This window comes from Chiloscyllium plagiosum, unplaced genomic scaffold (genome assembly GCF_037043375.1).
Source record: "Chiloscyllium plagiosum isolate Xiang-an unplaced genomic scaffold, Cpla_swu_hap1 HiC_scaffold_3, whole genome shotgun sequence".
Classification (NCBI taxonomy): Eukaryota; Metazoa; Chordata; class Chondrichthyes; order Orectolobiformes; family Hemiscylliidae; genus Chiloscyllium; species Chiloscyllium plagiosum.
Window position 1 is genome coordinate 122,231,971 of NW_028270141.1, and position 15,460 is coordinate 122,247,430.

The 15,460-nt window shown below is 39.4% G+C and overlaps 1 protein-coding gene across 8 annotated transcripts in view; it reads left to right on the forward strand.

The window, feature by feature from the left end:
• Positions 1-15,460, forward strand: part of LOC122548449 (uncharacterized) — a 184,883-nt gene that overhangs the window by 83,650 nt on the left and 85,773 nt on the right. For all 8 annotated transcript variants that reach the window (XM_087983087.1, XM_043687141.2, XM_043687136.2 and 5 more), the window contains 3 exons: positions 4,640-4,734; positions 9,947-10,068; positions 14,177-14,236. In XM_087983087.1, coding sequence (XP_087839213.1) covers positions 4,640-4,734; positions 9,947-10,068; positions 14,177-14,236 — 277 coding nt within the window. The remainder of the gene's footprint in view (positions 1-4,639; positions 4,735-9,946; positions 10,069-14,176; positions 14,237-15,460) is intronic.

The following is a 15,460-nucleotide window of genomic DNA, read 5'->3' on the forward strand; positions in this document are numbered from 1 at the left end:
GTACGAGGATAGGTTGAGAGTTCTCGGTCTTTTCTCGTTGGAACGGCGAAGGATGAGGGGTGACTTGATAGAGGTTTATAAGATGATCAGAGGAATAGATAGAGTAGACAGTCAGAAACTTTTTCCCCAGGTACAACAGAGTGTTGCAAGGGGACATAAATTTAAGGTGAAGGGTGGAAGGTTTAGGGGAGATGTCAGGGGTGGGTTCTTTACCCAGAGAGTGGTGGGGGCATGGAATGCGCTGCCCGTGGGAGTGGTGGAGTCGGAATCATTGGCGACCTTTAAGCGGCATTTGGATAGGTACATGGATGGGTACTTAATCTAGGTTAGAAGTTCGGCACAACATCGTGGGCCGAAGGGCCTGTTCTGTGCTGTATTGTTCTATGTTCTAATATCTTAGGGATGTAGATCTCATTGAAGTCAGTGGAAGCACCCAACAGTCAGGGGGTCCTGGCACAGTAAGTTAGGGCAGCCTCTGGTACCAGTCCAAGATATCAGCCATGGTCAAACATCCTGTTGGGGTGATGTTGTTCAAGGGTCTGTACCTCTGCAGTACAGGGATTAGTCACAGCTAGTCCTATGGCTCCATAGTGGCCAGTCCAGAGAGGTACGGCTAATGCTATTTGGGAGAGGTATAGCCATCAGCCAGGAGTCTGGAAACATCTTGTCCATGACTGTCTAGTTAGGTACCTCAAAGGGGCACACTCAGTCCATCTAGTTTTTATTCAGAAACTCAGGGGAATGGGGCTAAGGGCCCCTCATAGCATATTTTTGAATTTATTCAAAGGGATTTGAGTCTATAGGCTGGTTGCGAAGGGAGGATGAAAATTGTGAAGAGGATGCAACAGGTAAAACATTAATGCAAACGAATGCTTTGGCTAAAAGGGGGGCAGATGAGGCAGGTTAATGTATGACTCCTTCAGATGTGCTCCCCTCAAATGCCAGGGGTTGAAGGAAAAGGCTGCAGGTGAAACCTCGTATGGATGGGTTGGGTGGGGACCTGGGAGATGCAAAGATGCAAATTTTACAGGAAGGGCTATAGAAAAGGGATTTGAATTGAGAGAGCTTCAATGACGCAAGGAGGCAGGAGGCCACATCCCATAGAGCACACATTGTTGTTTTCTATTGGGGTAGAAACTGAAAGTTTGGAGTGGTAAAGAAAATGGCTGCAACTACACAGAGGGTGTATGGACCAATGACTGGAACGATGGATTACAGATGTGTGCGCTTCTCCAGCTTACTCAAAGGGTGCTGGACTTGGCTGTCCATGGCCCCCTCGCCAACCTGCCAATGGAGGCAGACAGACGGTCATGTGTGTAGGTACACTCCTGCAGCATCTGAGCAATGAAGGCCATTGCATTCAACATTTCTGTCTACCACTTCCATTTCTCTCTGTGCTTGTGGATGACATTGCAGACACCCCTGGGTCCTCCCCTGACTGGGGCTAAACAGTCCTCCAAGTGCCAGAGGCTCATCCATTTGTCCAGGCTCTTCCTTCTCTATTGTAGGCTGTCTTCTCTATTGTGGTAAAACAAGGAGAGAAATGAGTGAGCTGAAATTGGTAAGTATGGCAATTACTACTGGTACATGTGGAGGAAAGATGGCAAATGCTCTGGGAAGTAGAACCCATGCAGGATCAGTAGTATGAGAGGTGGTGGTGGGGGCAGGAGTGAGTGAGGGAAGATCTCTACCTGGCAAATCCCTGGTTGGCTCCTGAATGGAAAATGGATATTCCACTCAACTGTAACTCTACTTGTATTTGTCTTCCATACAATGGTCCACCATTTAACCTGAACATAAGGGTGAGACTAATGGCATTTGCCTATACTTATGCACAGATGCTACAGAGACTTCACACAGGACAGATGCACAGAAATCCAAATGTTGCTGTCTGAGATGTACCACTCCAGTATTAGCTGCAACAAATGACAGCTCTCCAGACGGAATCTTACAGGGCCTTGCATGACATGGACTATGGTGAGAAATTAGAGAGAATCATCGAAGAATTCCAGCAAGTTTTTTCTCAATATCAGAAGCAACAATTTGCACTTTCTGGATGTCGAAACAAGGTTCTTGCTAGGGAGCATCAAGGTTCTTATTAGTGGGGACTATTGCTACTTATTGCAATAACTGAATCTCACCTCATTAATATGTGGGCCCCTATTTTCCCATGCACTGGATAGAATAGGCACTAAGAATTCCCAACATGAAAGTCAATTGGGTTCCTGGCCACTCCAGCTCACTGCTTGTCCCTCCAGAGTGATATCTTGTACATTCAGGACCAACATCTCAAGGCACCATCCAGGGCAGTGATTTTACACATAGCCTTGTCAGATGCACTTTAAAAGCTCATAATATTTTTGTCTTGCCTTGTAGTTTCGCACAAATATAAAGCTCAGCAGCTTGTCATGCTTCTCAGCAGTCATCATTCAATGGTGGACATGTTGCTGTGTGGTACAATGCTAAGTCAATCTCACAGCTATAGCAAATGCCAACTGATGATAAGCTCAAGCCATGGTGTTCAGTGTGACCTGTGTTACCTTACATGATCTGTTGATTACTAAAAGCAAATTGAAGTATGCCTGGGAAGGGTGGACCCAGTATCAGTTTGATAGCCAAAAACATGGGTGCCACATCTGCACTACACAAGGCCCTTCAAGGAGCAATAACATCTGTCACACACCTAATGAGTGCAGGTTCAAATCCTTTGCTAACATATCATCGAATATGTGAAATGCATGTAGCGTACAATGTGTGGTGTTTAAATGTTGCCCGTAAGCAATGTTGCTTTTGTCATTGCAGGTAGAGATCTTTGTGAAGCAAAAGTAATCTTGCAACCTTAAAAGGAGTACCACAGCTCAAACTCAAACTTTTCATTAACTCTTTCTGAGTTAACCTCCTCAGTTCTGAGGAAGGGTCACTGGAGCCAAAACATTAATTCTGAGTTTTCTCCACAGATGCTGCCAGAACTGCTGAGATTTTCCGGCTATTTCTGTTTTTGTTTCAGATTTCCAGCACCCATAGTTCTTCAGGTTTTTGCTTAGCACAGAACTGATTATCTCTTAACCTGAACTGTTAAGAATGATGGAACAGTCTCTTATATACAAAGGTACCTTCCATGTGTACTGTGAGGTTGGAGAGAATGTGCATGATAATGCAGCACTTATGCTCTGCAACCATCTTGATGCGGCATAACCAGTTGAGCACTTGTTGAAATAAGGTCCCATGACAAAATGACAACATGAATAATTCCGTGGACCTCGTTATTGAAATGTGACATGTCTCACTCTGATAAGCATGTTAAATGATCAATTGCGAGGGATTTGACTTTTCGCTGTTCTCATTGCAAATAGCCTCTACTTTTGCTTATGTTACTGAAACAGTTTAATTGCCAATATGATTGATGGATCCAGCCATAGCAAGTGTGATTGCTTGGCCTTGTGCTTAAACAGCAATTGGGAGGAATGTGCAGTCATATGTGCGAAGAAGTTTTACCCCTATGATGTGAGAAATGTTGCGTTATGGCTGCTGTACTACTGTGTTGACAGTGAAGGTCAACTCCAGACTGCCAGTAGTGGACTTGGTGCACAGCTGAGATTCCAAGTTGGTACTGACACCAGGGATGCCACTCCATTTTGGGGATATCCCAGCAGTGGCAAGTTCCTCTGGCTGCCGTGAGTGGTAAAATGGGGCTAGCATTGAATAAAAGGGTACCATCGGAGTAGGGTAGGTAATTAATGAAGCAGGTTTGAAATGATAGCGTGAGAAAACTTGCTGCTTTGCAGAGAGAAACCCTCCATGAAATAAGTCAAAAATTACTTTTAACCAAGGTAACATAAGATTCAGCCCAATGCCCCTGTGTTCACTGGAACATGTTATAACTTAACTTGCATGGTTGATTCAATCTAAACTCACCACAGAATGTTAATATTTCAGTCTAAGATTCAGTTAATAACTTAGTAAGTTTTCAATTGTGCAAACATGCTCTCGGGAACTAAAAGGTATTACAAGTATGAATTCTCATTCATTTGAATTTTAATTGATGGGGATTTTTTTTAAAAATCCTAAAGAAAATGATTTTTCTCTACCTGTTCTTTCCATCTTCTCCTCTCACTCTTAATCAAATACTACTTCTTCTTTATATTTCTTTCCATGCCGAGTTTGATATTAAATTCGCTCACTTTAAATGGCATCATTTTCTCAGTCTTTGTGCTGACACTTTCACAGGTCATTCTGCTATAACACGCATTTCGTTAACGTGAATTTACTATAATATGATTGACTAATTGGGGACACTTTCTAAAGTGTGGACTTTTAAAATGTCTGTTTCTGAAGCATGATTTTTCTATAATACAGGGTTGCACAAGAACACAACCATCACCTTATATAAGAACTACCTGTTCTTAAATTTCATTTTTAAAATACGTGCGTAGTTGTTTGTCGTCTTATATTCAGTTCCTAGATGACTACTTCTCCACATTGCAAAACGTTATTAGCTCTGATTTCAACTTCTAATGCAAAATATCATTGTGGTTAAGTCGACAGGCACAAATCCAACGAGTGAAGTTATTTGTTGCCCTGCTTCCAGTAACTTATGGCTCATTTTGACTACTTAGCAAATCTTTTTTGGCCTCTGTAGGTGCTGTGAAAAAACTACTTAAACAAGTTTGTGATGAACGAGGAGTGGCATTGCAAGAAGAAAGTCTGGAATTTCCGCTTTTTGGACCTAATCAGGTGCTGTTGTCAGACTAAAATTACATGAGAAATATTTCCTAGATGCCAATGCAAGCCAGAGCAAACAGATTGCAGTAACCTATTTTTCTGATCAACCTGTTCAGAGATGTTATTACACAAGCGTCTCGGCCTAGGGGTACTGCACCCCAAGAAGGCACGGGTCTACAGTAAGTATCTGGGGCCTGATGAGCTACAGCTGAGAGTTATATAGCTAGAAGCTCAATTGTACGCAATGCAACACATCAGAAAGGGAATATATACATGAATATTTTGTAACAGGTAGTGGTCAAATCCCTTAGCACAGAGTGTTCTGATTTGATCAGCTGCAGCTGGGGCTGTAAAAGGCCCCAAACATCAGGAGTATAAGACCACAGCCTTTGCAATTATCCTACGGTTTTTAAGTTCTCTCAACTTGTTCAGATGAAAATGGGACTGCAGAAGTAATGAACTAACTGACCATGGCATCATGGTATGGAAAGCTATTCTAGTGGCAGGAGCAAAAAGGAAATGTACTGGTCACAAGGCATAGTGTGAAGGAGAATTGACACAATTCTTTGCCAGAAAGAACAAAAATCAAGAAGACTTTGTTACCTTCCCAATGTCAGGGACTATTGTATAAGGCTGGAGCGAACTTCCATTGGGAGGGGGAAGATCCATGTGTTGGTCCATGGAGGTATCAGCAGTGTAGGCAGAACAAGGAAAGAGGTTATTCGAAGTCAGTATAAGGAGCTAGGCACAAAATTAAAGAGTAAAACCTCAAAGGTAATAATCCCTGACTTTTAACTGAGCCAGATGCAAACCGCTTATGACAGTTTAGATCAAGGAGTGAATATGTGGCTCAAGGACTGACTGGTGTGATGGACATGAATCCTGGTTTGAGAGGCCTTGGGAAAGTGGGACCCTTACCCTTGGAATGATCTAAATCTGAACTGTGCTAGGATTGTTCTAGTGAGCCGCATAACTAGGGAAGTAGAAAGGGTACGTATCTTATGCACACATATACAGTAGCATGTAACAAAACAGATGAACAGAAAGCACAAATAAGTGTGATGGTTGCAGGATGACACTAATTGGGAACTGAATATTGAAGAGTATTTAGGAGAATAGGAAGGTAGAAAAAGATAGAGAGAAGGAGCAGTGTGAATTAATAAAGGTATTAGCTTATTAGACAGGGATGACCTAAATTCAGGAAACCAGTATGTAGAAGGTTTGGTTAAAGATGAAAAATGATAAAGGTAAAAAGTCACTTGTGGGAGTGGTATGCAAGTCTCTTAACAGTAACTACACAGTAGGCTGGAGTATAAAGGAAAGAAAATCAGAAGCCTGTCAGACAGGCATGGTAATAAGCATAGGGAATTTTAAACTATGTATAGACTGAAAAAATCAGGTGGACAAAAGTAGCTGAGGTGAGGAGTTCATAGAATGACTTTGGGATAGTTTCTTAGAACAGGACATCTTTGAGCAAAGTATACTAGACCTCATATTGTTCAAGAGGTAGGATTAATTAATTATCTCTATGGAAATGCCCTTTTGTAGCAGCAATTATAATATGATTGAATTTTGCATTGAGTTTGAGGGAGAGAAGACTGGGTTTAAGACTAGTGTTTTAAACCTAAGTCAGTTATAAGGGCATGAAACAGAGTGAACTGCCATATTATGTTAAGAAATAGATCAATAATGATGTGGAACTGAAGGGGATGTTTAGAATACACAAAATTGAAACATTTCAAAAGAAAGACAAATTGGAAGGGCAGGACTCACCGTATGTGGTTGTTTTAAGGATTAATACTGACCAAGTACTGAGATACCTCCCCTGCCTTTCTTTGAATTAGTGTAATAGGATCTTTTATGTTCACCTAAGAGGGAAGGTAAGGACCTTGGCTTAAGATCTCATCAGTTTGGGTTAATTTTTCAGATTTGTAGGTGCAGTTTTATTGTTTTTTGGTGCTGGGCTAATTGCCAATATACACTGTAGTTCTTAATTTGTGGTTACATGGCTTTCCCAGAATCCTTTGGGTAGAATAAAGAATAATATGCATGCTGAGCTGTAAATGGAGATATTTAACAAAAACCTTGTCAGAGAGATCAATTTCACTGTCACTAGTGGAGTTCCACAAGGATCGGTGCTGGGTCCTCTATTTTTTATTATTTATATAAATGATTTGGATGTGAACATAGGAGGTAAAGTTAGTAAGTTTGCAGGTGACACCAAAATTGGAGGTGTAGTGGATAGCAAAAAAAATTACCACAGATTACAATGGGATCTTGACAGATGGGCCAATGGGCTGAGGGGTGGCAGATGGAGTTTAATTTAGATAAATGCGAGGTGATGCATTTTGGGAAAGCAAATCTTAGCAGAACTTATACACTTAATGGCAAGATCCGAGGGAGTGTCGCTAAACAAAGAGACCTTGGAATGGAGGTTCATCGCTCCTTGAAAGTAGAGTCACAGGAGATAGGACAGTGAAGAAGGTGTTTGATATACTTTCCTGTATTAGTCAGTGTTTTAAGTATAGGAGTTGGGAGGTCATCTTGTGGCTGTACAAGACGTTGGTTAGGCCACTTTGGGAATACTGCATGCATCCTATCAAAAGGATGTTGAAAGAGTTCAGAAAAGATTTACAAGGGTGCTTCCAGGGTTAGAGGATTTGAGCTATAGGGAGAGGCTGAATAGGCTGGGGCTGTATTCCCTGGAGTGACGGAGGCTGAAGGGTGACCTTATAGAGGTTTATAAAATCATGAAGGACATAGATAGGATAAATAAACAAACGTCTTTTCCCTGGATTGGGGGAGTCCAGAACTAGAGGGCATAGGTTTAGGGTGAGAGGGAAAAGATATAAAAGGCGCCTGAAGGGCAACTTTTTCACACAGAGGGTGTTGCATGTATGGAATGAACTGCCAGAGAAAGTAGTGGAGGCTGGTACAACTGCAATACCTAAAAGGCACCTGGTTGGGTACATGAATAGGAAAGGTTGGAGGGATATGGACCGGGTGCAGCAAGTGGGACTGGATTAGGTGGAGATATCTGGTCGGCATGGACGAGTTGGACCAAAAGGTCTGTTTCCATGCTGTACATCTCCTTGACTCTATAAGAGCTCAATCCCATCCACACCCCTTTTTTTTTATTTTAAGAGGAGAATTTCAAACCATAGGATATGGATAGCTAAAAGAAGCTGAGGACTGAATATGTCCAAGACTGAATTAAATAACATACTAATTAACAATAGAGTCAAATGTTATGGGGGTCAGACAGGACTTTGGAGTTGTTGCCACATTCAATGAAATCGAACCGCATGAAATCGAGCAAGCCTGAGGGCTCTGTCAACAATAATGGAGATTCGTGGTGTCCTCTGTTGACTTACCTGCTCTCCTTGCTTTTTATAGAGCTTTGCTCTATGAAAACTGTCTGTGAAAATATGTCAGCAAAAACAATATTGACCACTTTTCAAAAGCATTTTTCTAGTTGTGGAGCAGTTTGGAACATACTGACAGTGTGACTCATGTTCTATAACTGCAGTTCCTTATATTCATTGTGCTGGATAGTTGACTGTTTATTCCATTAACATCACTTCTATTTCCAGACCTTTTGGTCCAGTTCGTCCATGCCAACCAGATATCCTAACCTAATCTAGTGCCATTTGCGAGTTAACATCATAAAAATAGATTATCTGGTCGTTGTCATAATGCTGCCTGTGGGAGCTATGCACACATTGGCCACATGTTTTTTATATCACAATAAAGACTACCGATTGTTATTTTATAGTTAAAGCATGATATTGAGTATGTTGAATGGTGTCAAATCCACCACTTCATAAGGTGCATTATTTCACATGAATACATGCTTTTCAGTTCATAATCCATGTAGACATGATATTGTGAGAGTTACTTAGAAAATTGGGTAGCAAGCAAAATTTGGTGGCACCATATTTAAAAGTATTTTAAATGCTGCAGACCTCTAGCTTCCCCTTAGACTGTAGTGGTCACCCCAGAAATGCCAGCCGTGAAAGCTTTGGTGGCTCCCTGGTTTACTGTTCTGTAGATGCTGTTTGGTGAGTTAACTGTCAGAAGGGCGTTCTCTTCCTGCAGGATGGCAGCAGGAGGCTATCCCATTAGGCAGATCTAGCCTAGGTAGAGATAGCAACATGGGTCAGTGGCACAAGTAAGTGGCACCATCTCTCTGCAACCTCATATGCACATGGCTGTAACTCAGTCTAAATTTAAAATATAAACTGAAAATGCTGGAGAAATTCACAGATGATACAAGATCTGCTTAGTTTTTACAGCATTTTCTGTTTTTGTTTGAACTTCCTCTGTCCCATGGAAATTTGAACATCGTTGACAATATTTATAAAAAATGATTTTCAGCTGTATAAAACAGGTTTGTAATTATCAGAACAGTATTGACATCTAATCAAAATGAATATTGTATGTATTAAAATTGGTTAGATTCGCAACCATTCAGGAACTCAAACATGTTCTAGCTATCCAAGATATTTTCAGTGCTTCAGAATGATAAGATCTGAAGCTGGCTTTGCAGAAACTAGAACCAGGGATCAGGACTCTTTGAGCCTAGGGGATAATGGAATGCAAGACTGGTGGTCAGGACCTGGGGTAGTCACAGGCGTTGAGGCCAGAATCAGCAGCTGTATGGAGGAAGATAGGAGGCATTGGAGATTCACAGTCAGGGATCAGCAATATGGTGGCAGGGAGCAGTGGGATTCTCCCCTTCAATGTCAAGCCAAAGGATGCATGATGACTGTTCCTCATTCAGGGTGAGTTATAAAACTTAATTACTGCAGAAAATGACAAGGGTTTGATTCACTGGGTCCACGCCACGGTGGAAGGGGGACCTCAAACAAAGATATGTCACATATGCAACAGGTCTAACTTGTTTTGGCCATAGGTACAATATAACTCATGTCTTTTCCCCTACTCACTATGGTGAACAAAGTAATTATGACCAGAAATATGTGTATGCTTCCCTAGCTATCATAGTGGGGTCTTAGTAATCCAATTAGTCCTTGAGAAACAGGTAGCTTGCAGACCAACTTCTAGACCTGTGCCCATCTGTTAATGATGATTGAAGTTTCTTATCATTGAATTCGACAGGCTACGAAATTTATAGATTGGGTGTGAGAAATATTTTATCTTAAAGCTTGAGAAACATTGCAACATATAATAGATTTAATCAGATTTTATTACTGTTCTTTAGATTATCACAAAATTGAAGGAGTCTTTGCAGCCTGGGACAAAATTGGCTGTGTTTGATCATATTCCCAGCAATGCATCATTCATAAATCCATTACCAGAAATCATCGACATTTGTCACCAAAGGTAATGTAGGAGAAAATTCCGTTCACTCATGCAGTAATTTTTGTAATTCCTAATGGAGAAAGAATAGGGTTTGGTTTGGTCTGTTCCTATATGCTGCAGCATGTGACATACCAACCTCAAACAAATCCTGACAATTCTTCCATTAGTCCATCCTCCAGATATATCATCTTTCCATCCCAATTAGAAAATCAATAGACTCTAGTGTTGCCAACTGGATTAACCTTGACTGTCAGGTCAAAATTCCTTTTATTGTCCATTGCCAATATTTTTGCAAATAATTAATTAAAATATTCAAGAAATTTAAAGGCAGACGTTTTAATACCACTGCTTGACCCAGTGTTCTAGATATTAGTTTTTATTTTCTGGAGACTTCAATACACTCCTAAAGGTTGGCAGCCATGTGGAGGAAGAGTTATGGTATAAAAGTAGTTATGTTTGAAAACATTTTTCATATTCTTCATTCTTCACGGGGACAATTTTTCTCAAGATAAATAAAACAGTGCTTTGTACCATTCAGAGTTTGAGTTGTTAATTAAAACAACTGTTTTAAGAACTGTTATCATGCTTTGTGTTACATTATTAAATATGGTTACATTAATAACATTTTTGACTAATTTAACTGATATCAAAAGAAGAATCTTTCCTTTCCATTTAGAATTATGCCACATATTTATAAAGAAGCTAAAACTAAATTATAGCAATGAGTTCTTTATAGCTTTTTGTTTTTTTATGAAGTGTCTAGACATGTTTTGTTACAGTAAAGATGCTATATAAATATGAGTTGTTAATTTCTTCTACTCAATACTGTATCAAAATTGAAATTTGGTCATTAAGTTGTTCATTTTAACTTGTTTATAAATCCCTATTTCCCTAATGCCTTTTACGTTTTATTTTACCTTCTGTCATGTTCTAAATGTTTATTGCATACTTCACATTCACTCCCTTTAACTCCCTTCAATTATAATTACAGAGATTTTGTTCCAGTGAACAATCGCATATCAGAACAAACAGTGGAGTTCACAGTCTGTCTTCAATGTGTCAATCAAATTGAAATTGAAATTGAAAGCACCCTAATGTGATAATAAAAGGGAGTGAAATCAGTTATTTAACATTAATCTAATAACTTTAGCATTTAGGCTTATCTCAATAAACAGACTGAAATAGCAAGTACTTTTTTTAAAGTCTCCAGACAATGTTTTCAACTATTTAAAGTACCGGGCAATTAAATGCAATAATACTTTTGACAGTACCTCTTGACAGTTCCAATGACAGTTTTTTTTGCACACGTTCATTCTAATATTAACAATCCCAAAGGGATACCTCCATCAAAGGATACATGACCTTCCCCAAAGATACCTTGGGACCATTTCCAAAGAGGTACTCAATTCTCCAAAAGGGTATCCTTCTCCTACCAGGTCTAATCTGTGAATTTCATGTTTCACACACTCAGGTCACTAAAATCACACGAAAAGCAGCTGCTGATTAATGTGGACTGCTGTTTCAGCAAAACATAAATATGTTAAACCTGATCCATTCCCATTCCTGCTCCGACAAAAATGGTAGTGATCAGGGATGGGATTTCTGTGTTTTTCACCATTTTTGCAATGATAGAGGGGCTCTCCGTTATTGTAAAAATTCAGACTCAAGTTTAATAGCCAATATTAATATCCTGTCCCCTTTTAACATGGACCATGTTTGATTTGACTCCATTTAGATACCTGGGTATCTAAAAAAGAAAGACTTCCTCATCCAACTCCGTTTAAGCAGTAGACAACAGCTGTAATTCACTGCAAGCTGTGTGATAGTCAAGTGCTCACCCTTTAAGTTTTTTTATCTGATCTTATACAATTTCCACTCCGAGTTTCTACTGTGATAAGACAACAAACTCTTGTTCCAAACAGCTCAGAATGGCTAGCCAGACAGTAGAAGCTGAATACCAGACCATTGAAACTTAATATTTTGAAGTAGAAGATACATTTATATTTTTTTTAGTAATTTTACTATTGGGAGGCACAGTTAAATCTAGCTTATGGGCACCAATCTCTATTACATGCCTCCTGGTAAATAGTAAATAAAAGTGAGCCTAGGTGAAACTGGGTTAGCTGACTCCCATCTCAATGGTTGCAGGGTTACAGGGTCTATACCAACAGAGAGATATTTAGTGAGGTGTAGCTTACATTGAGTAAAGATACCCTCAGCCAAAACTAATCTATTTAATACACTTCATAGAAAGATGTTTGCTAAATTCTTTGTTCAAAAACACTGAAAATGCATAAATATGTTAGGTTCTTTGTTTCAAAATACTTCAACTGCTCTATGGTATAACTGTTACTATAGGAATAGATTTTTTTTTCAATTACTGATTACCAATTCACATAGGCGTCTGGGTAAAAAGAGGAAAAATGTACAAATCACATAGAGTTACGCCATCAAAGGATGGAGCATAAACCAATGCCTGTGATGTGTTAATATAATTCAAGCCATTTGATGAGATAGAGATAGAGATGAGATGAGATGAGATAGAAACCAAGAGAATTTATTAAGTTTTCTCAGTCTTCTTCCTCTCATCCCGCACCCATTGTTACACCTGCTCCTGTTTTATGTGTGCTCAGACAATTAATAGCATTCATTTGTTTCACTTACCTTAGTAAAGACATTTAATAAAGTTTAACAATATGATTGATAGAAATTAACATGAATAAAGATAGTAAGTTGATCTGTCTCACAAAGAATCATGGAATCGCTATACCTGCCCTGAATCTATTGTTATGATCAAAGTTAGGAGTGATGATCTGATTCCATTTCTTGTTCTATTCCTCCATTGGGCCCAACAAAGTTTGAATTTTAAGAGTGAGGTGATGTTACCAAGTATGGATAAATATCAGAACACGCCAGCCAGGTTCCTTCAGTATCAAATGAAGAACTAGTTAGCTGCAAAAGAAATGTACTCAGACAAAGATGTAAAAATTATTAACAAAAGATTTAAACTATGCAAATATGTGCACCTGCCCTCCTTGAAAAACAGACATCGACACGTACAAAGGCTCCAAGTCTGAGAAAAATAAAACTCTGTAAAGCTATATTTTAAATGTACTTTGGTCAAGTAGTAGAATAAAATCATTTCAGAATAAAAACATTCATTGATTGTCTCTGTAGCTGAAGTAATCTCCCCCACAAACTGTTGAAGTTGGAGTCTCTTCCTGAATCAGATATAGCTTTCTGAGTTTGCTTTTCTGGAGACAATATTGTAGATACTGAATTCCCCTTTAAGAGCCCTTTACTTATAGTAATGAGGCCGTCCAGTGAGTTTTCAACTCTCATCTTTTGAAGAGTGTGGGTTCAGAGACAAGAGAGGGCAAAGACTTTCGCTCCATACTAAGCTTTTCTTCGACTCACTGTATTGAAATAAAAATATCTCTTTCCAGCTGCAAAGTGAGTCATGTGACTTCTTTCTATCAGTGTTGCACATTTGGCATTTCCATCCAAGAAGCCTGTCCCTTGCAAATGCAACATTATTGCTGCTGTTGCCAGTATCTTTAGTTTTAGAGAGCATTCTTTCCAAACTATTCAAGTAATGCATACATATGTTCAATCAATATATCAGTCTAATTGATATAGTATCATTACAAATTAATATTTGAGATAAAATATCTCCATAACAATATTCAATGAAGCAGTCTCCAAATCTTTGGATTAGAGAATTCCAAAGATTCATAAACCTCTGAGTAAAGAAATTGCTTTTTCATCTCAGCCATAAATAATCAGTCCCTTCCTTATCCTGAGGCTGTGCCCCTGCATTCTAGGTTAGACATTTGGGGCAAAATAACTTCTCAATGTCTATCTTGTCAAGCTTGTTCAAAATCGTGTTCCTTTCAATGTCTTCATCTCTCATTCTTTTCAGCTCCAGAAAGTATAGACTTGATTTACTCGTTCTCTCATAATAACGAAAGCTTTTCAGTCCAAAAACCATGTTTCTCATTTGAATGTGGATTACAAGTGCACCATTCTTCTATATTTATTTCATAGTATTTCTAAGTAAATTTAATGTGAATATATCTATAATTTGGGTAGCATTTTTAATTACAGCAATCTGTTATATATTCAATAGGGGTACAAAGGTACTTATAGATGGAGCACACACACTTGGCATAATGGATCTGAAACTCAGGCAAGTAAACCCACAGTAATTTAACTCATCGTCATAGAATCATACAGCACAGAAACAGATCCTTCGACCCAATCCATGCCAACCAAGTTTCCTAAACTGAACTAGTCCCATTTCCCTGCATTTCACTCATATCGCTCTAAACTTTTCTTATCTATGTACCTGTCCAAATGTCTTTTAAATATTGTAATTGTACCTACCTCTAGCAGCTCATTCCATATATGCACCACCCTCTGTGTGAAAAGGTTGCCCTTCACGGTCCCTTTTAAATCTTTCCCCTCCCACCATAAACCTCACGTTTTGGACTCCTCTACTCCGGGGAAAAGATCTTAGCTATTCACCTTAACTATGCCCCTCATAATTTTATATAACTCTATAAGGTCACCCCTCAGTATCCTGCGCTCCAGGGAAAAAACGTCCCAGCCTATCCAACCTCTCTTTCTAACTCAGACCTTCCAGACTCAGTAATATCCTTGTAAGTCTTTTTGTACCCTTTCAAGTTTAATAAGATCCTTTCCAAAGCAGGGCGACCCCAGAATTGCATGCATACTCCTAATGTGGCCTTACCAATGTACAGCTGTATTATGACATCCCAACTCCTGTATTCACTGTTCTGATTGATGAAGGCAAATATGCCAAACACCTTCTTCACCACCCTACCTACCTGTGACACTACTTTTAAGAAACTATGTACTTGCACCCCTTAGGTCTCTGTGTTCGACAACATTCTGCAAGGCCCTAGTATTAAATGTTTAAGTCTATCCCTGGTTTATCTTACCAAAGTATAACCCATCGCATTTACCTAAAATAAACTTCATCTACCATTTCTTGGCCTGTTGGTCCAGTTGATCAAAATTCCATAGTATTCTTAGACAACCTTCTTCACTCGTTACTAACTATGCCTCCTGTATTCTCATCCAAATTGTTTAGTGATTACAATGCTATTGTATGTCAGGATGGTTTAGTTATCTTGACCTCTTCAACCAGGCTCAATCTGACAGCTATTAGAAACAAGGTAACATTGAAAAGGGCCATGGGTCTGTAGTGATTGTAACAAGGTCAGCTAGGTGGATCTTATAGAATATGAGTTCCCTGATTGCACCAGATTAACAGCACCAATCAGGGAGTCCTAGCCGACAGATAAAAAGAGGAGAGTCTTGATCACACAGCATTGCCCTTTGATTGAAGGGCATCGCTTGTCACTAGCCATTCGGGTGTTTCTTTTCT